This window comes from Numenius arquata, chromosome 10 (assembly GCF_964106895.1).
Source record: "Numenius arquata chromosome 10, bNumArq3.hap1.1, whole genome shotgun sequence".
Taxonomy (NCBI): domain Eukaryota; kingdom Metazoa; phylum Chordata; class Aves; order Charadriiformes; family Scolopacidae; genus Numenius; species Numenius arquata.
Window position 1 is genome coordinate 9,607,499 of NC_133585.1, and position 21,081 is coordinate 9,628,579.

The 21,081-nt window shown below is 42.0% G+C and overlaps 1 protein-coding gene across 4 annotated transcripts in view; it reads left to right on the plus strand.

Moving 5' to 3' along the window:
- Positions 1-19,703, plus strand: part of LOC141469111 (L-threonine ammonia-lyase-like) — a 35,029-nt gene extending 15,326 nt beyond the window's left edge. The window contains exons 6-13 of one of the 4 annotated variants that reach the window (XM_074154437.1): positions 2,173-2,338; positions 2,817-2,913; positions 3,818-3,893; positions 4,613-4,738; positions 5,977-6,144; positions 6,447-6,504; positions 16,410-16,536; positions 18,657-19,216. In XM_074154437.1, the coding sequence (XP_074010538.1) occupies positions 2,173-2,338; positions 2,817-2,913; positions 3,818-3,893; positions 4,613-4,738; positions 5,977-6,144; positions 6,447-6,504; positions 16,410-16,508 (790 nt within the window). In that variant the 3' untranslated portion in view covers positions 16,509-16,536; positions 18,657-19,216. Of the gene's footprint in view, positions 1-2,172; positions 2,339-2,816; positions 2,914-3,817; positions 3,894-4,612; positions 4,739-5,976; positions 6,145-6,446; positions 6,505-16,409 lie in introns of all 4 variants that reach the window. The other 3 variants (XM_074154435.1, XM_074154436.1, XM_074154439.1) reach the window with 3 other exon arrangements.
- The last annotated feature ends 1,378 nt before the right edge of the window (positions 19,704-21,081 follow it).

Genomic DNA, 21,081 nt, shown 5'->3' on the forward strand with positions numbered 1-21,081 from the left:
GTTCATGAAGGTCCAGGGATAACGCATGTGAAGGACTTCAGCACTCCGCATGGAGGAACTCTGAATGTACACGTTACCATTAATAACATCAAAGCACTCCGATTTATTTCAGGTTTCAGGTTACAAGAAACAGAGTTATTCAATCTGTTACTATGTTTCATTAAAACCTCACAGATGCAATTTTTCGCCCTCTGGAGAAAAAAAAAATAGAAAAAAAACCTCAAAATGCTACAATTTTGAGCCTTTTCATAATGGGATGCTTAAACATATTTCGTTGGGTGTAGACTGGGAGAGCTTTCCCAGAGGGATGTATGCACATATGGATAGCCAGTCTTCTTCAGTGTGTGTCAACACACATTCAATGTCTCTTGCCAAAGCTATGTGTAAAACATCAGCTGATCTCCTGCCCTTTAGAATGGAACTTCTGAAATTAATTTTATTTCAGTTTAATTCTAGCTTGCATAAAATCCCTGTCAATTTGGTCTCTGGATCTCCTTAACTAATATTTCATTCTTTTCTTCCTGAAGCAGACATTACGTGACTGTCTTTGGTTTTACCTGCACAGGCAATGTCCTGTAGTTGGGTGTGTCTATGTCAGTTCTTCCCATTTCTTGAGTGCAATTAAAACACTGTGTTATGAAAATGATCACGCAAGAGTTCAATTAGAGGAAGGAAACTTTTTATCCAACTGCAACTTCCTGTGAAATTCCAGGAAGGAAATGTGATTTTTCGAGTTGGAATTCAGTCATGAAGCTTACGAAATTGCTGGGGTATGGGGTAACATGGGATTTTTAATAACTATAGATGTCCAGGACATCATTACAAATGCAATGTGAAGGTTGCCAGTAAGTAACACAATACTTCTGGGATTATGTGAGAAAGATTGATTTGTGAATCAGAGAGGTAAGAGTGCTACAGATTGATTTACATGCCTGCCTGCCTTCCTTAAGAGTCCATTTTTTCTCTTGTGTAACTCCGTATCGAAGTACTGATCAGACCCGAACCTCCTCCGTCTGTGATCTGCTCGATCCGTTACTCTAGGAAGGACAGCTGATAGCTTTCGAGCCCTTTATCTGGAGAACAGGGGAACGAGCCTGCTAGCTGCCGTGTCAAAATGTCATTGGGAAGCTGAAGCCTGAAGCCCATCTTTGATTACTGATGTATCGCATGTTTCAGAATGGACAAATTTCTAGCTCTGACTCCAAGATGCTTATTTAATTCTGCAGTCTTGCAGGCGTTCTCTGCTCCTGTGCTGAGCCTCATGTCTAACAGTAATAAAAGCATAGCTTTCTCGTACCCAAACGTCCTGGGTCAAGTAAATCAAGTGAAGTCATTGCGTCTATAATTCTGTTTGCTTAGCTGTTTGCCAGAAAAAGCAGAACAAACAGGCCTACAGAGTTCTCATATTTTTTGTTTATATATCATTCTACATTTACATCATTGCTAACTTTTAAATAAAAAATGAAAGAGCTTTTAGAAATGGATCCAGGTTGACCATGTGACTGTTCAGTGGACTTTTCTTCAGTCTTTTGATTCTGTTTGTCCCTATTCTTCTCATTATATTACCTTTGTCTGAAAGCGATTTACCAGTGAGTGTTTTGGCACAACTAAATGCTTCCCTTACCCTTCCAGAGTCTTCCAGAGTAATGTGAAGGTATCAGATATTGGCCCTGCGTTGTGGAAAGACTTAACTCTGTAGCAATCTGTTTGGTATTTGTGAGGTTGAACGCAGTGCTTAAACGTCATGAAAATTCCCATTTATCACAAACACTAAATTCCACTGTAAAATAAGGAGAAGGAGATCTCCTTTCGAGACTGCTTTTAGTTTGGACTGCAACATTTAAAATTTATGAAGCTGAAGGAAGTGATGGCAATGGAAACATGATTTCTGTCTTGCCGGCTCTGTAAACACCTGATACTGGTAACAACAGAGGCACCTGCTCTTCAGCCTGAAGGCTATTTGAGGGGTTTGTCAATGGCGCAAGTTTTCTCACCGTAGGTAACAGCACACGATGGCCTGTCTGATGGCAGTGTCCTGTTGCATCACCTCCTCTCCTCATTGTGCTGGTGATTTACTCTCGCATACATCTATTTCTGCTGAACGATGCCTTTAAAGTAGTAGATTGAACTATTATTGCATTGACTGCTAAGCTGTGCCCTTCCTTCCTGCAGGGAGGACAGTGCTGTCTACCTGTCGGGGCTGGGAACCGTGGGGCTGGAGGTCTACGAGCAGGTGCCAAAGCTGGACGCGGTGATTTTCCCTGCAGGAGGCCACTGTGGCTTGCTGGCAGGGTCGGCTGCTGCACTCAAACATCTCAACCCACATATTTCTGTAATTGTAAGTTTCCTTTCACCTATAAAGTGTTACATTTTGGCAGCTTAACCACAGGTATTTTCAAAAGGCGCTGGTATCTAGTGATAGCACTGCACTGGCATCTAATGATACACTGGCAGAGACTGTGTACGCTGGGGAAAGGGACTATCTGATCCTGTGGGCTTCACCGAGGAGAAGAGCCTCTGAGAGCCTGGGAAGTCTCCTGTCCCTAGGCTGCTTGGCTGAATTTAAGAAAAAATGGGGAAATACTCTTCCAAAGTAAATGAAATCCAGTTCTGTGTTTTGATATAATTTCTTACAGATAACGTTTGGCCCTAAATAAGCCCCAGGATAAGGTTAGTGATAGCACAGTTATTATGCACTTTAAAATTATTTTTTTATTTGAAGAGGAAACTTTGTGTAGCTTTTTTGGTGTCCACTTTGGTGGTGACTCCTGTTATAACTGGATCAATAAAAAAGTGACAGTGATTCTCTTCCCCAGGGGGTTGAATCTGAAAGTTTCCCTGTATTGCAACAGTCCTTAAAGGCTGGCCACCCAATTGAAGACCAGGCTTGCAGCAATCATCACTTTTATGGAGGTAAGAAAATGCATTATTCTTTTGGAGGTAAAATAAAGGTTGTAACTGATTTCTCCAACCATATGATTTTCTCACTAATTCAAACATATTTTAAAGGAAATTTCTGAAGAGTTAGTATTTAATTCAAACCGTAAGAGCAACTTCTGCCACATTTTCCCTACCACTTCCTTGGGGTACAATACTATTTCCAGTGCACTTGAAATGTTCAGGTGAATACTTAGAAATATGAGAGTATTTATCTGACCATTGTGCTCACAAGCAACATCTTAACCAGTGAAGTCAGTGGGAGAACTCTTGTGTAAAAGAGTAATTTGTGACAAGGCAGGAAAATGCAGTGCTTAAATATTTAGACTCACAAAACTGTCTGGGAACAACAGTTTATAAATGATACAGTTGTTTCCACATCATTTGCTCAAAAAAACCTCAGCTGTTAAACAATTTAAGAATATCCTGTTGACCTGATGTTCAGATCTCTGGAAGCTTTGGGTTAAATGGGAAGTTTATAAACAAACAACTTCCTAACTCTCTGGGTAAGCTCTGCCCGTCTCTGCACCCCTTTGATAACTGTCCTGCTGTAGATAACAAATCCAGAGCCACGCTTGCTGCTTCTCTCATTCAAGCTTCACTGAACAGCAAAAAGCACTGGGCTGCAGGGTCACTCTTCCAGTGCAACTATGCCAGTGAAGAATCATAATTTTCTTAAAGGGATCCAAAATGGCAAAACTTCCTGGTTTTTTGCTACCAAGCACATTTTTGTCATCTAAAAAAAAAAAATCAAGCAACTTAAGATCATATAACAGCAGTGTGTTGCACTCATTAAGGGCACAAAACAGTCAGGACTCTGAAAAATATCGAACTTGTCTAAAGCAGCCAGCTTCATATTTTTGTCTTTTGAAATCTGCAGATGTGAGCGGACTTTGCTTTGGCAGCAATTCTTTGCAGCTGACTGGGAAACTTGTGGATAAAGTTGTTGCTGTGAGGTAGGTGAAGAAAAACAGTGGAATGAATAATACTGGGTGAACATTGTTGTGTATGAAAAATGTGCCCCACCAGGGTATGGTGGTTCTTCTTGTACAGTGGAGAGAAGGTTGGCAGGAGTTTCCATCATGGACATCCTGTGAGAGGATGGTGGTGGGGGTGTGTTGTTCCTTCCAAGAGAGGCACTGAAGACACTGAACCCAATCCCACATATCATAGAATCATAGAATATCTCTAAGTTGGAAAACACCCATAAAGGATTATGGAGTCCAACTCCTTGCTCCACACAGGACTACCTAAAACTAAATCATATGACTAAGAGTGTCATCCAGATCGACCCCTTTGGCCAAAACTTCCCCTGCTGCTCATACCTGGTTGTGCTCTGGGTGTGAAACTTGTCCTCGTTGTGTTCTACAACACTTGAAGGCAGCCTTTGACAAAACTCTTCTAAATCTTTGCAGAAAGCACAAGTTGGCAGAATATACTTACCATTAGGATTTAGCTAGCACAATAGTTCTAGTGAAAAATGCCATCCTGTTTTTCAGTTAATAACAAGACTAAGTACATTCACCCCCAGCAGCACAGCTTTCTGTAACACCACCTTGGGGTTGTATGTACCTGGGAGGATGCAAGGAATGCAGTTATACACAAATGCATTGTCTTCTGCTTTTGGTAACTAGTTTTGTTTTGTTTTGTTTTGATGCAACTCTTTTGCCTTCAGGGAGGAGGACATCCTCATTTCCATGCTGAGATTGCTGGAATATGAGCGAGCCACAGTTGATGCAGAAGGGGCCATTGGACTTGCAGCGTTGGTTGCGGGGAAGCTGCCCGAGTTGAAGGGTAAAAGGTACAGCAGCTGTTGCAAACAGGGAACTGTGGAAAAAGCATGAGGTTGAGTGCCTTGGTCCCAGGAGACAGGGAGAAGCTACTTGTTTTACGAGTGACGAGGCAGTTCCTGCCCCTGAACTGGCAATGGGCTTATCTGTGGCATCTACTTCAGGCTGAAAAGACCATCTACAGGTCAAAAGACCATGTTGAACAAGTCAAATGTCAGTCTGGAAACCTGACAAATCTCTTGTCATTTTCCTCTATTCTCAAATGGCTGGTGGAAAGGCGGTTACACACAGCTCCAGGAGGCACGGTCACATCTGCCAGGAGAGCGTCCTGCTCTTGTCAGCCTGTTGCCTTCTCTCACTCCACTTGTGGAAATCAGCCCTGTCTGTGGTGGGACAGGAGCTAGGCTGTCTTCTACAGTTGCTCAGTGACACCTGCCTCTCAGCCCCAAGAACTCCTACTCAGACTCAGTGGCATTACCCTTGTGCTTAGCGTTAAACATGTGGGTAAGTGCCATCTTGCATCTGGGCTTGAGTACTCAGTACTTAAGTGGATTCAGCTTTGGCTCAGGACACAGTCCAGAATGTATTTAAACATACACACACTTAAGACAAATTTTCCAATGCACAGCACTGTATGCTAAAATACTGCTGAGGCAATTCTTTGGAAGAGGCTGACAGAGTACATACGGAGCAGCAACAAGTTTCAATTCAGGATAGCTAAGATAAAAGGGAAAATGGAAAAGTTTGGGTTTAAAGAGGTCAGGTTTGACTCTGCAGAGAGAGATTATCATGGGTTAATCACGTGGCTCTTCACTTGCTCTTCAGACATTTCTGCGCTCATTTTGCAGGGTTGAGATGGATTTAATTAATAGTTACAGAAAGCCTTGAACATACATGTTATCTAACCATTGAGAGGCTGAGACTCAGAACTTCCAGGGGAAAATGATGTCACGTTTTTAAAATTTGAAACAGGCCTAGAATTTTCCAGCTAATTATCTCTAACCAAGCTAAAATCTCCAGGAAATGCAAAATGAAAACAAAGTTTCAGACCAACAAATGCAGCCAGCCTCTAGGCTCCTGCTGCCTGCCCACAATTGATGCTGAGAGCCAGGATTCCCCCTGCCACAAAACACATATTTATTGAAGGGCAGTCCTCGCAGATCTTAAGCTGACTACAGTGTCTGTGATTAATGGTTCCTTTGCAGAGACGAGTACTAATCAAAAATCCTGTTTTTCTCTCTGTTTTCAGGGTGGCAATTGTTATATGCAGTGGGAACTTGGAGTTACATTTGCTGCAACAGTGCATAGCTCGTGCCCTGACCCTCGATAACAGAGTGTGCAGATTCTCCCTTGTGCTTTCTGACTGCCCAGGAGACATTTCAAAGCTTCTGGAAATTTTGGCTCGGGAAGAAGCAAGGTAAATCAGACTAATAGTAGGAAAACATAAGCATAGAATGGCACAAAGATTATTAAAGATTTGGACGTGTTCCCCAATGTTCTCTGAAGACAAGTCTGTAAGTAACTAATTGATCAAAGGGTTTTTTCTTGTTATGTTTCAGAGAAACTTTTATTCCCTTCATTTTTGTTCCAAAGTGAAAGCACCTTTGCAGCTTAGAATAAGTGTGTGATACAGAAAGCAGCAAAGCGAGCTACTGTCCAAACTACTTTACAGTGACAAAGGATTGTTGTGATCTCTAATTTATCCCTTATTTGATCTAGAGTTTTGGATATCAAACAAGAACGCACGTTTGTGACATCTGAGCTCTTCACTGTCGAGGTAAGATGAGATGCAATTTCAGTTTCTCTAGCAGTACTGACCTCCCTTTTTTTGTTCTGTTTTCCTGTATCTCTATATGGCTGTGTTGAAGAAGTCCAATAGAGTGGGCACAGTGTGATAAAGAATTTCTTCTGTGTTACACAGCATCTTGCCTCACCAAACACTTGACAGGCATATAAGTAATACATGACCTGTTTTACCTGCTGTTGTGACACCGTGGGTGAAACACTCCAGCTGTTACTATTGCAAACCTTCCTTACGTGCGTGGCGGTGTGCCGGAGGTGGTGAGCAAGCTGCAGCATCCGTCCAGAACCTGAAGAGCCAGCTGTGTAGGCTGGCTGTAATTATCTGAGATCAACTTGCCTTAAAGCAATGTGGAGAACACCCTTCCTCTTAAGGAATCCTCATTTTTAAATAGGGCCTCAGTTTTTTACCTTACCCACAAAGAGCACAGAGCAAAATCATTATTCCTTTGTTGAGTATTTGATGCAGTGACAGTGAGGAGGTGTTATCAGTTAATGGCATCTCAAAAGGATCATTTGTCTCAGGGCATATCTCTTATTTCAACTGGTTTGGCAAAGGTGTGGTTCCACTGATTTCATGCTACTGCTGTCTGAGTCCAACCTGACTTTGTGAAATCACAGGTGGAAGTCAAATTAGAGATCTTTGCTGAACAGGCTCATAACTAGAATTCAGTAATGCTATTGAGTAAGCAAGTTCTTCCATTTTGGCATTTAAATCTAATTTCCCACCTGGATACAAAAACCTGATTGGTATTTTCACTTGCGGATATAAAGACTAGGTTAGATTAAAGATGACTTTAGCAAAGGACTACAGTGAAGTTCACAAGCACGTTTTGGAACATGATATTATCAGTTTTCTCAAGTGTCTAGGACTACAACTACATTGTCCCACAGTGTGTGGTAAAGGTAGGCCAGCTGTGACTGCTCTGGGTAACTCAAAGATAACGTGACACTGATTACCACGGGGTAGACAAAGGCCTCGGATGCAGTGACTAACTTAGCTCTGAAAATCTTTTTTACCAAAGGCAAGATTTGAGAAACCCTGTAACTCAAACCCTGTAACTCTTCTAAAGTTTTCAATGTGATTTTTATGAAGTAAGGCTTGCAATTTTTATTAATGCTACTAAATCAGTTAAACAAAATTCGCTCTCTTAGTTTTTGATTGAGAATGTTGGAATAATTTTCCACTGCTCTTGCAACCTCGCCCAATGAGGCAGTTTTATCAGAATCTGTAGTAAATATAGCCCTGAATGGAGAAGTGCCACGTGCTATTGTCTGCACTTAAACACATTGGATTTTTGCTGACTGTCCACTTGAAGAATCTGACACTGTTGTACTACAAGAGGATTGAAGGGAGGAATTTGCATCCGTGAATAATTTAATTGGATGTTGGATTTGCATGATGGCTTTTAATCGGCCTGGGAGAGGCTATTGGGTAATTAGATGTGAAGTACAAAGTAGTGATCCAGATTTATAGACCTCAGTGACTTTGGAGGTAACTCTATCTGGTGACACCTGTTGAATTGTGAAGCTTTTCTTTGAAAACTTAAACAAGGGTAATCAAAAAGGGTAGAATATGGAATTTAAGCATCAAAATTAATTTGCTCTAACCAGATATAGAAAAATTTACATATTTTCATAGTGAAGCTAATACGCGTGGGGGAAGTCGTGCTTTTTTCTTTGTTGCTTGTAAGGGCCAAAGCTCCATGGCAGCGAAGCGTTTTAAGCATTTGCTACTACAGCAGACCTGCAAAGAACTTTGTATTATTTTCATCAGGGTAAATCACAGCACATTAAATTAAGCATGCATTTAAATTTGGATGAAGAATCAAAATTATCGTGTGTTGAACTGGTGGTAATAATCATAGAATCATAGTTTGGGTTGGAAGGGACCTTTGAAGGTTGTCTAATCCAATCCCCCTGCAAGGACCAGGGACACCTTCCACTAGATCAGGTTGCTCAGAGCCCCATCCAACCTGACCTTGAATGTTTCCAGGGATGTGGCATCTACCACCTCCCTGGGCAACCTGTGCCAGGGTTTCACCACTATCTAGTCTAAATCTTCCCTCTTTTAGGTTAAAATCATTACCCCTTGTTCTATTACAACAGGCCCTGCTAAAAAGTTTGTCCCCATCTTTCCTGTAGGTCCCCTTAGAGTACTGAAAGGCTGCAGTAAGGTCTCCCTGGAGCCTTCTCTTCTCCAGGCCGAACAACCCCAACTCTCTCAATAGTAAGAAAGCCCTCACAGCTATACCCACTCTACTCTTACACATACTTTTGACTGTGGATATAGATGAAGCGTTTGACAGAGCAGAGCAGTGACTGTAGTGGCTTATTTGAAACACTAAATCAGTCCTGTCAAGATTGTCATCTTAGTGTTTAATCATCCTTTTAGATTTATCCTTTCATTTTTAAAGGAGGGAAACTTGGCTTCTAGTCACTGCTTATCAGGAAGATAGAGGTGTGGTTTTTTTTTTCCCTCTGGTGAAATGTTTTGCTGGGTTAGTGTTTATTCATCTGGTGCATGCTTGGAACACTCCATGGGAAGATCCTTGCTGATAGTTTGATTACATGGAGTAGTAAGGACTTTCTAAAAGGAAGCCTTATGTTCAAATTACAGTTCTGGAAAAATAACTTTTAGAACATTTTACTGGCAAAAATAAGAGATCTTTTTTAGTTAAACAAAAAGAAGAAGGATTATGGCTACATTAGATTCAGCTGATTCTTAATGAAGTGCCTTGTGCAGTGGAATCAGCTGGTAACATTCCTTGGAACAATATGGGAGTTTCTTTTGGATACTGCCTGCTCATACCTCCTGTTTAGATTCTCTTTCCTTGTGGCTCATACTGGATTTCTGTCCTGCAGAGGACTACACCCTAATTCACTCTTACCTGAGCACTTAGGAAATGGCTTCCAAAGTCCCACTATTGAAATAGATAACTCTTAGCAAATCATACAAATAACCAGGCTGGTAGGCTTCAGATTTTACAGCTGCTGAAGCTGACTAGGTGACCTGGAATATCCAGACAGAAATAAAGATCAGAGCTAAGGAAAAAGATCATCTAATATCACCTGTTAACTGGATATGGAGATCTAAAGGATAACCCAGTCCGTGGGAGGAAGCTACAACTTGCTTCTGTGAACTTTCCCTACCCTTTATCAGTAATATTCCTCAGATTCAACGTGGAACAATTTAGAATAGAATCATAGAATCATCCAGGTTGGAAGAGACCCTTGGGATCATCGAGTCCAACCATCTACCCTACACTACAAAGTTCTCCCCTATATCATATCCCCCAACACCACATCTAAATGTCTCTTAAACACCTCCAGGGATGGTGACTCAACCACCTCCCTGGGCAGCCTATTCCAATGCCCGACCACTCTTTCTGTGAAAAATTCTTTCCTAATTTTCAGTCTAAACCTACCCTGTTGGAGCTTGAAGCCATTCCCTCTTGTTCTGTCATTAATTACCTGTGTGAAGAGACCAGCACCAACCTCTCTACAGTGTCCTTTCAAGTAGTTGTAGAGAGTGATGAGGTCTCCCCTCAGCCTCCTCTTCCTCATACTAAACAGTCCCAGCTCCTTCAACCGCTCTTCATATGACTTGTTTTCCAGGCCCTTCACCAGCTTCGTTGCCCTCCTCTGCACTCGCTCCAGCACCTCGATATCTCTCTTGTATTGAGGTGCCCAAAACTGGACACAATACTCGAGCTGTGGCCTCACCAGTGCTGAGTACAGGGGCACAATCACTTCCCTACTTCTGCTAGTCACGCTATTTCTAATACAAGCCAGGATGCCGTTGGCTTTCTTGGCCACCTGGGCACACTGCCGGCTCATATTCAGCCGCTTGTCAATTAGAACCCCAGAATTTATCACTTAAATTGCTTCCATCTGTAAACCTCTTTATAACCATTTAAATGCCTTTAATTTCATATTATTAGTACATATTTTGTATTATTACTACTCAGAGAGAAGGCAATGAGCAAAATCAATAAGCAACTTCATAAGGTAAGAACTACGTTTGCTATGAAGCCATGGAGGCTCTGCTATAGAGCAGCCGCCTGTCTGCTTAGTGGTGTCTCATATTTGGACTCAGGCAACTCAGCTGAAAAAAAAATACCTTTGAGCTCATCAAGCTTCTGAGAAAATTTCAAGAAAAGTCTTCTCCTCACCACTGAAACGCCAGCGTAATCAGACTGGAACAGGGTCCTAGAACAGAGCAGCCAGGGCCTGCAGGATCTTGAGGTGAAGCAGCTGCGGTGGCAGTTTTCTCTCTGACCTCAGTCCTGTTTGACGTTATGGGGTTGTCTGGTCTGTTCGCTTCAGACCTCTCGGGAGCTTAACTCTGCTGTGGTTTTAAATAACTCAGAAGACAGCAGTTGAAAAAAGAACATCCATCACATTACTTCTCTCTCTGAGAGAATTCTTTATGATAAGATTACACGCTCTCCCGGTGGTGCTGGGTTTCCTGGCTCACTCTATGTGGTATAATACCTGTTTTTTCCATACAGTTTATTCACCTCAGGCCAGAACTCATTAATTTATTTTAGTCTGCTCTGGACAATTTGAGTAAATTCCTTTGGGCCAACTTGCTTTTTGTAAAAGGCCAGAGGAGAACATTTTGGATTAGAGTCCCCAGTTGCCAACATATTGCATGTTATTGTCCTGTGAAGGGAATATATAGGAGCACGCAGCTGTCTGGCTATGAGAAGGATGCTATCATTCCTAAAGCATTTCCTGCATGACCCGGGGAAGGCACTGTATCCATGCTTCTGTTCCCCGTCTGCAAAATGGAGATGTTTGGAGTGGGAAGTTCAACAATACATTTCTTCTGAGGCTCTCCAAAATAATTCAGTTGTTTTCTTCAATGCCATTCCATGGCAGGCTCACCTGGTGCAGAACAGCCTGCCCCAGTTGTAGAAATAAGAACCTGACTCCAGGAGGCTGTGAGTAGACCTGCTGGATTATTATCTGGCTTAGGTAATGCAACAGTGACTTGTTTGTGCTCGTGTTCACCGACCTGAATGCAAGAGTATGCCAAAAGATAAGGGCATGGGTTGCACAACCACGTGACAGCTATGGCAGCTGTTGCCCTCTTTCTCAAGCGTTGCATTGCACTGACCTTGAGGACTCTCTGGCAGCTGATACCCAAACCATAAACTGAAGTGCTGCTCCCAAATAATCCGTAATGTCCAGTAACCTACACTGGGTGTTTACTGAATAATTCAGAAAATTGCCAAGCTGTTGACTTTTTAATAGAAATGAAAAGCCCTGCTTTATTTATAGGACTGAAACTAGTGCGTTGAAATGAAGTTTTCGTTTCTAACTCGAGTGCTCTTCATGCAAACAAACCTGTAGTGTTGCTGAGCCTGGTGTCTCTTGAATATTAAGTTAGGTGAATCCTCCAAGACCAAAAGCTTAGAAGGTGAATATGGTTTCTAGGACTAAAAAAGTGGGATACAAAGGTTCAATGGATGAGTCAGGGGCATAAGGAATTGCACTACCTGGTTATGATCTGCTTTTACGTGGAGCCTGGAAAAGCACAAAAGACTGAAAACTTTTGTTTGAGCAATGGTACTAATATTTCCTCTGCTCTCTAACACTGGCTCGGCATGTCCACCCAATATTTTTATTTGGACACACAACCTACAGGTATCAGACATCAGGGAGCTGAGAGGCATGGCAAATAAATTTTTAATATATAGGAAAATATGATTTAAAAGGCTAAGTGCCCACATGTGACACTTGCAGTTAAAGGGGAGCAGAGGTGCCCAAATTTTTCAGCACAGAACTTTGCAAATTTCCTCCATTTGTGAAGTAAAGAATTTTCCTCTCTTTGAAATGGAATAAATTCCTATGAATATTTTAATTTATGCATCTGAATTTTGGTGTTGCATAGGGTAATAACTTGTGATCGATTTTTTCCTTTTTTTCAATTTTTGTCCTGCTTCCTTAATTATTTCTAGTTATTAAATAAAACCCATGAGATGTCAATAGTTGGTGAAGACTGTTCTGCCTTCCATTACTTATAGGCATGCTATAAAAAAACCCAACAGGCCGACTAAATCCTTAGGCAGAACTCTAACTGCAGTAAAAGGTTCATCTGGCTGGTTATTTTTTAATCCAGCAATGATATAATACGCAGGAGAGAAATGCATAAGATGTACTCAGTTTTTGTTGTTGTTGGTTTTTGTGTGGTTTTTTGATATATAGAAAAGCAAGGTCTACTGTGCAAACATGGTCCTGCAGTCAATGAGAGCTCTGCTGGATCAACAAGCCTGTGTCTAGTACTGAGGGCTTATGAACTTGAAACAAATTTAAAGTTTTCTCTAGTTGTCATGGGTTATCTTGTCTGGAGTATTAGAAACATCAGCAATAGGTTTTATCATTTGTTCTTAAATAAGACCGGTTTGGAGTCCTAACTTAGTTCATCAGTAGGTATGCAACCTCCTGTAGGTAGTAGTACTTAGGTGACTATTCATCCTAGATAAATGTAATCCTCATGTACCTCCCCATGAGTATGAGGGTTGCCCTGTTGGACACTCATGTAAATCATAGTTCCCAGGTGAAGCAAATAGAGAGGAGTTCTGTGAAGGTAGAGCTGCAGTGGAAATGGGCTTAATCTGAGCAAGAAAGCAAATTCTTGACTTCCTTGCTGTTTAGACTTGTAGTTACTCTGAGTGTAGAGTAATTCTCTGTTCACTCTTGCAGTGAGCAAATGTTCTCTCTTCCTCTATTTGACAAGTGTAAAGCATCAGGTAAATTTCTGGGGTCGTTTATTGTTCCTGCTGTTGTTGTTATTACTTTTATAATACAGCACAGCATATTAATGGATATATCATGTGTTGGATGCTGTGCATGCACAGAACGAAAAAGACGGCATTTATCCAAACTGTTTACAAGCTCTCTGTCTCCAATCTATCCACATCTGTCTGGCTCCAATCATTAGCAGAGAGAAAAGGGCAGAGGAGAGGAGAGTCAGCTCTGTAAATCAAGGTGCTTTCCCACGCGTGCTCCCAGGGCAGAGCAACTGCCTGCTGCCAAACAGTCAACGCTGAACCCGGCAGGTCCGGGCTGGTCCCAAGTGCAGCAATTGATTTGCTCAGGACAAAGCAGGCAGGATTGCTGTGGAAGGAGGGAAAGGTGGCTTTTTTTTTAATTACAGACTCTGTGAGAGAGGAGTGTATGCTCTTGAAGATATGACTGCAAAGCTTTAGGGATTTCATATGAGCTGGGGGGTGGATAATGGTTGTTTGGTACTCTGGTGCCTAGATATCCTTTAGATACCTTTCCCAATCTTTGTGTTCTCTTCCCTCATTATTAATTGCTTTCTGTGACTGTCCTTCTCTTGAGACTAAATCCCACTTTTTCAGATGAGAAAGAAATTAGCATCTAATTAGTGTTCCAAAGAACCAAACAAGAATAGAACAATGTTCAGGATAAGAGGTGTGAAGAATTAAGAAAACTGATCAGAAACGTGGCTAATTTCATGATGCATATCTAAGAAGCTACAGCCAGTTTTCTAATTAAGCGAGCTCATGGCTGTTTAGAATAACCAGGATTTAGTGTTTTATTTTCTCATTCAACAGTTTTGCTAAAGGTTTATTTTACTTTAAGCTTATTCCAGGAAACTATGAATTCACATAGTTCACATTTAGAAATGTCCTCATAAACATATTTGAGTAGAGACAAATTTATTTTGTGCCTTGTTGCTTTCTGTAAAGGATGCAGCTCTGGTAGGAACATTTTACAGGGCACCTGTCTCTAGCAGTCCACCTTAAGGTTACCATGACCACTTTTTTCTCTATTCTCTGTAGATTTGCCTGTTACAATGAACTGTCTGTTGTTGCATCATGAGTCATCTTGGATCCTTTCCTCGCTAGATTTCCATGTTTCTGTGAGGTCTTTTTTCCACACGGCACTTTCAACAGTAGTGATAATTCCAGCAGGGTCAGTGGTGATGGAAATTAGTAGTCTAAAATTGTAAAGTATAATCTTCCTTCTGCACCTTCACATCGGTGCCTCACCTTCGGTAGCACTCAGGTTTTCAAATGATGCAATAGAGTATGAGTAGGTAGAAAAGAGGGATTAAAGAAGAACTGAAAAAAATGGCATTGAAGCTACTGTCTTCAGTGGCTGCATGTGGAGGCAAGTGAAGAATAAAAAGAAAGTTATCAAGATTAGGTTTGCCTGGGTTTACTTTGATTTAGCAACGGAACAACAATAACAGAAAACTAGAAGTGATGCAATGAGCAAACAAAAAAAAAAAAAAAAAAAAAACAGAGTAAAACAAGAAGGTGTGTAAGTAGATGAATATAAAGGACTGGGGGATAACTCCATGAGAGAGAAGAGGAGGAGAATATAATGAATTGAGGTGGGTTGACCCTGGCTGGACACCAGGTGCCTGCCAAAGCCCCTCTGTCACTACCCTCCTCAGCTGGACAGGGGGAGAGGAAATATAGCAAAAGACTTGTGGGTCGAGAAAAGACAAGGAGATCACTCAGCAATTACTGTCACAGGCAGAACAGGCTTGACTTGGGGGAAAAAATTAGTTTATTACGAGTCGAATCAGAGTAGGATAAAGAGAAATAAAACCAGATCTTAAAAACACCTTCCCTCCACTTCTCCCTTCTTCCCTGGCCCAGCTTTGCTCCCCATTTCTCTACCTCCCCTCCCCCCGAGCAGCGCAGAGGGACGGGGAACGGGGGTTGCGGTCAACTCATCACAGTTGTCTCGGCCACTCCTTCCTCCTCAGGGGAGAACTCCTCACACTCCAGCTTGGGGTCCCTCCCACGGGACACAGTTCTCCACGAGTTTCTTCCACATGAGTCCTTCCCACGGGCTGCAGTTCTTCACAAACTGCTCCAGCATGGGTCCCTTCCATGGGGTGCAGTCCTTCAGGAACAGACTGCTCCAGCGTGGGTTCCCCTCGAGGTCACAAGTCCTACCAGCAAACCTGCTCCACTGTGGGCTCCTCTCTCCATAGGGCCACAGGTCCTGCCAGGAGCCTGCTCCAGAGTGGGCTTCCCACAGGGTCACAGCCTCCTTTGGGCATCCACCTGCTCCAGCGTGAGGTCCTCCGTGGACTGCAGGTGGATATCTGCTCCACCCTTAACCTCCATGGGCTGCAGGGGAATCTCTGCTCCATCGCCTGGAGCACGTCCTCCCCCTCCTTCTTCACTGATCTGGGTGTCTACAGAGTTGTTTCTCTCACATATTCTCACTCATCTCTCCAGCTGCAATTGCTGGGTTGGTTTTTTCTCCCCCTTCTTGAATATGTTATCCCCAAAGTGCTACCACCATCACTGATGGCCAGCGGTGGGTTCCGTCTTGGATCCTGTTAGCATTGGCTCTGTCAGACATAGGGGCAGCTTCTCACAGAAGCCACCACTGTAGCCCCCCCGCTACCCAAACCTTGCCATGCAAACCCAATGCAAAAGCTTGAAGGATGGAACAAATGCTGCCCAGAAACACGGGAAATGGGGTGAGGTGAGAGTCAGAAAGGGGTGAGGTGGCAGCTGCACCACGTACATACCCCAGGGAATGGAAAAGAGAAGCTGCCAATGGAATGACTTCAGGGAGGCCAACAGCAGACAAGTACTTGCCCAGGAGCCAGCAAAGGATCAGCCTATCTTCTCCAAACTGTGAAGGCAATAAAGTAGGGCTGTTGGAAGGTTTTTAGACCATGCAGAAGGGCTGGAAGAGCCCCAGATGTCTGCAATGTCAGTTTTACCTGCTTAGATAGGGGATGTGCGGTCCAGAGTTTTTATGTTGAACTGATCATTTTGCTTTTACGAGTGTATTCTAGGATTGAGTTGGAAATGCCTTTGTCTGAGATCGCTGCCATGCCTTCAGGAATGTTCCTAATTCTTTTCCCAGGTCACCTGCACCTTGGAGACCAGAGACAAGATCCACACAGCTCAGCTGAAGAACGCGCTCTTGGAACGCTACCCCACGGCTGCCTGGACCGAGCGGTGATGGGCACAGCACAGGGGAAAGGGCCAAGGTCCTCTGATGAGTATTTTACAGAGCCCTAATCTTGAGGCATTCAGAACAAATATTGTCTTTCAAAGCTGAACAGTTAGCAAATAGTTTCAGGATATTTATTTCCTGCTCAAAAAGTAGTGAATGTCCTTGGGAATAAAGTTAAACTCCAAACTTTAGCTTAGCTAAGGGAAACTTCTAGCCTTTGCTGGTGTTGGAATTCAATAATTCATCATCAGCTGGTGGTCTGCATTTTGGCTAGTATGTAGGATCCAGTGGCATTCAATGAATAAACACAGAGAAAGCATTTTTTCTTTACATCTGAATGGAGACCTCTCAAAGGTCTTTTGATTTTGATGCCCCTAGTTAAAGTAATGCAGCTCCTTCTGCTGGACTTTGCTGTACTGCTAATATAGTAAGTTTTCATTTCCAAGCCAGAAGAAGTTCTCCGTTTGCTGAATCTGCTTCAGGAGATATATAAACGTGTGTGGGTGTGGGTTTGAACACACTTCTGTTCTGATCTTTGCTATCATGTGAAGAAAAACTATGCTGATAAAATGCAATTTACACAAACACAAAAAAAATCTCCTTGGAAGACAAAAGCCAATATTGTACTCTTTTTTTTTTTTTTTTTTTTTTTTTTTCCTCCAAGGGAAAATTATGCTATTTATAAAGTAAGGTTCCAAAAGATTTTACAGCAATAAAAAAATCAAACACATTCTGAATATGATTAGGCCTCATATACAAAACACAAATGTAACTCTTCCCTCAGTATAAAAAGTAGCATATAAAATGGCTTGTGTTTCTTTATAAAAAGGGGTCTCTCTACCCATGCGAATTTTGTAATTAGCATTCCACTGATCATCTTAGTCTGCCTAAAACAGACTCTATCCATCTCACCTGACAGATTAAGTTCACTGTTAAGAGTGAAATATATTTAAAGACCACATGTTAATAGCCAAAGGCAGTGCTAGGAAAAGAGGAAGCCTAAGTCTTAGGCACATGGCTAATGCAATTAACAAAGAACACATTGACCTAAATACCATTTTCATCACTACAGGCAGAGACCAACTAATACAGTAACAGAGCGGGATGGCAAAAAATATAAGAGAAATTCAGGCCCACTTCTGAGCGTGCGTACAACAGTCACCTTTCCACTCGGACAAAATTCAATTAAAGGCCAGCTGCAACAGAGGCAATATATGCCATTGCACTTGGCTAAATTTAGTCAGGCTCAACCCAAATTTTGGGTGTAGGTTTTTTAATGAGAGGTCTCAATCCTGCCTCTAGCATATCAAGTTAATAATTAAGTATGTAAAATAATATGACGTAGTTAGCAGTGCCCTAGCATAACCCAGACGAAAACCCAGCAAGATCAAAGTAAGCATCTCCACAGGCTGCGTGGGACCACATCATTCCAGTTCCCACATGCAGAGCTGGGTGAGGTGTTGCTAAGTGTCCATGAAAACCAACTTTTACTATATTTTTGTGGGGAGGAAGATGCTGCAAGCCCATAGTGATGCCCCTTTGTTGTCATATTATGGTTTATAAATTGAGCTTCCATCTTTAGTCCTCCCCTGCAGTAAGGAATGTGCTTGCTGGTACATTTCCTTTCCTGGCTTTGCAGTGGGAAACTTTTGTCTCTAAAGCACAATCAACAAGTTTCATGTGGAAGAGGAGATGTCCTGAGGTAGGCAAAAGCTTTCCCTGCCCTCTCTTAACTCTAGTCCATCTGCAGGCTGGGAAGGGCATCACCCAGAGAGCTAGAGCAACCTAAGCAGAAGGTCTCCATGGACTAAAAATAATGAACTGCCTATCAAATCTTACATAGACCTCATCTGTATTGTATCTACTACTTGTGGCTATCCAGCTATATCTATAACTTAACTGGTGCCTGAAAGGTGCGACGAAGAGGGCAGTATTCTGGCTGTCTCTGCAGTATTTTTTTCTGAGAAATGGTCTGCTCCTTTTCACTGTGGCTCATGAAGGAGCAGGAGTAGAGAAGAGACTCTCACAAATGCTGGACAAATAAGAGAAGTTCACTGACTTGGTCTGTTTTTTGAAGGACCATGTTGGTTTGTACACAGAACTAAAAACTGTTGATGCCCTAATGGTTAGTTTCTTTCCCTTCTTGTCATCCAGAACGATGGACACAGGGCTTGGTCTCCAGAACATGTCCTGTAAATCACAGCCTGTCAGACACAACTCCTTTCTTCACAGTCAGAAGAGTTTAAGAAATCTGTACAGAAATATGTGATGACAGACTACATATTGTGTACGTGTTACTTCCATTGAAACAAGCGATGAACTGCATCATCAAAGAGCAGATTTGGAGACATAAACCCACTATAAATAAGGGTCTAATTATCCTCTCATCTCTCTTGGCAAAAGTCTCAGAAGAAAATGGGACTTTATAACCAAAGTTCTCAGTAGTGGCCAACAGCTTCTGCTGTCCGAGTCCTTGGTTTATCACCCTGCATTATCCTGGACTTTATTTTTCTGGAATCTCAGAGCATTAACAAATTCTTTCCTTATCAGTGGGAACTGCATTTAGCAAGTCTCTGCAAATATGGGGCAAGAGAGGTAGCAGATAGAGCAACCAAAAATCAATGCACTCGAAATCACTGTATGATTTTTGAAAATGTGTTTTAAGGGAAAAAAAAAAAGAAAAAAAAAAGGAAAGTGATGTCTAGAAGTTACTTAAAATGTCAAACATGATATATGCAGCTTGGTTTTATTTTTTTGTTAAGTATAAACATAAGTTGTAAATCACTCTTCAGTAGTAAACACTTTACACGTGAATATAATGATGCCAGAGTTGATTTCCATTCTATGTTGCTTTTGTGCAAGTCCATTGGCTTTAAAACCAGGATGAAATACTTCCAAGGGAAAAGAAAAATCAAAATTCAACATTTAAATGAATGTATACATTTGGAAAGAATACTGAAAAATCTGTGCTGCTAACCTTTTTGCATTATGAAATATAATAAGACTACAGCATTTCAAAGAGCTAATAATGTGTTTTTAAATGTTTCATTTAAAGATGTATTTTTATATAGAGTGTTCTCACGTACCTTGAAAAAAATAACTGATTATGTAAAAATTTCACAAATTCTTAATCAGCAAAATGTAAATCTAAGCACTGTCTTTATCTGAAAAATAATTAAAATTATGCTATGCCACATCAGCAATGAAAGACTTGTCATTCTCTCATATGGTAATGATAGTAGCCTTACATTAAAAAATTCAGAGTTCATTTTTTGCCCTTTCTCTGTCATTGACATGGACATGAAATCCACGTCATTCATGCCTGCCGAGCTCTGGGCTGCCGGGTAGGTGAGCACGGCTGGGCAGGACCTGCTGCTCCTGGCTGGGGAGTGGGACAGGAGCCTGCCAGGCTGCTCACCAGCGTGGCTGGGTAAGCATCTCTCCTTCCTGGCTTGGAAGGAGACTCTGTTTCCCGTACTGGGCCAGGTGAAAACGCCACTTTGCTTGTACCTGGCTGCGTTCCTGGGCACTGTGTAGAGTCTGGGTGCAGAGGTATCCTTGACTGGGTTTGTGTGGGTCAATTAGGTCCACGATATCTGGTCAATCGGATCTCAGAGATGCTCATCACAAATATTGTGAACTTTAGTAAACCAGTCCTTCAATTTCAGGGTGTAGAAGACTCTACCATGTTCGTGTCTCCAGTGGAAGAGGAAGTTTTGACCCAGGTAATTCCACTAGAGCTAAGCTGCTTAGCTCTGGGAGCAGCCCTGTGAATTCAAGGTTTGTCAGGGACACAGCACAACTTCTTCCGAGGACTGATGCAAACAAGGCATACCTTTGCTTGAAACAAAACCTCTTCCCACACTGATTCCTTAATTTCTTCAGCCAGGTTTTGTTTGATCTGGATTAACATCTGAAGCTCTGCAGTACGTGTTTATGTAGCATCGGGAGTTCATCTCCCCATGCAGGTGGTGCGTCCTCACAAGTAGCACCTTGCCATCTAGCCTTTTGCAGGATTTAGAAACGTGTGTTCCTCTTCATCCCAAAGTGCAGTAAGTGCGTTTGACATGCTGTATCAAACTTTTGCTAGGTCCAGACCTGGCCATGTGGTTTAGAAATGGGAAAAAGAAACTGCAAGACTCCAGGGTTGAGCTATAATTCGTGCCAGTTATTTATTTGATGGCCTTGGTTCTCCTGTCACCTTCTTTGCTGTTTATTTAACTGTAAGCAGTCTGCCACGTATAGGATGTTGAAGTTTGCAGAGTTTCTTTCTGTTACAAACCTTTGCTTTTGTGTGTATTCCCGACTTCTTGCTATATCCCAATGGATGGGCACTCCTGCTGAATGTCATGCCCTCCTGAGCTGATGAATTTCCCGTTGTTCAAAAGCACTTTATTTATTTATTTATTTTAAATAAAGCTGCAGCACAAATTGGTGGCTCTAGTTAGAAAACATTGTAATCAAATACGAATTTTTGGAAGTAATGCAATAATGTTCATACACAGCAGTGGGCTCCCTAAGCCCATGCAGCTTATCTTTCTGAAGAAAGAGTCCTCAAGGACTTCTAAGGAAGAAAGGA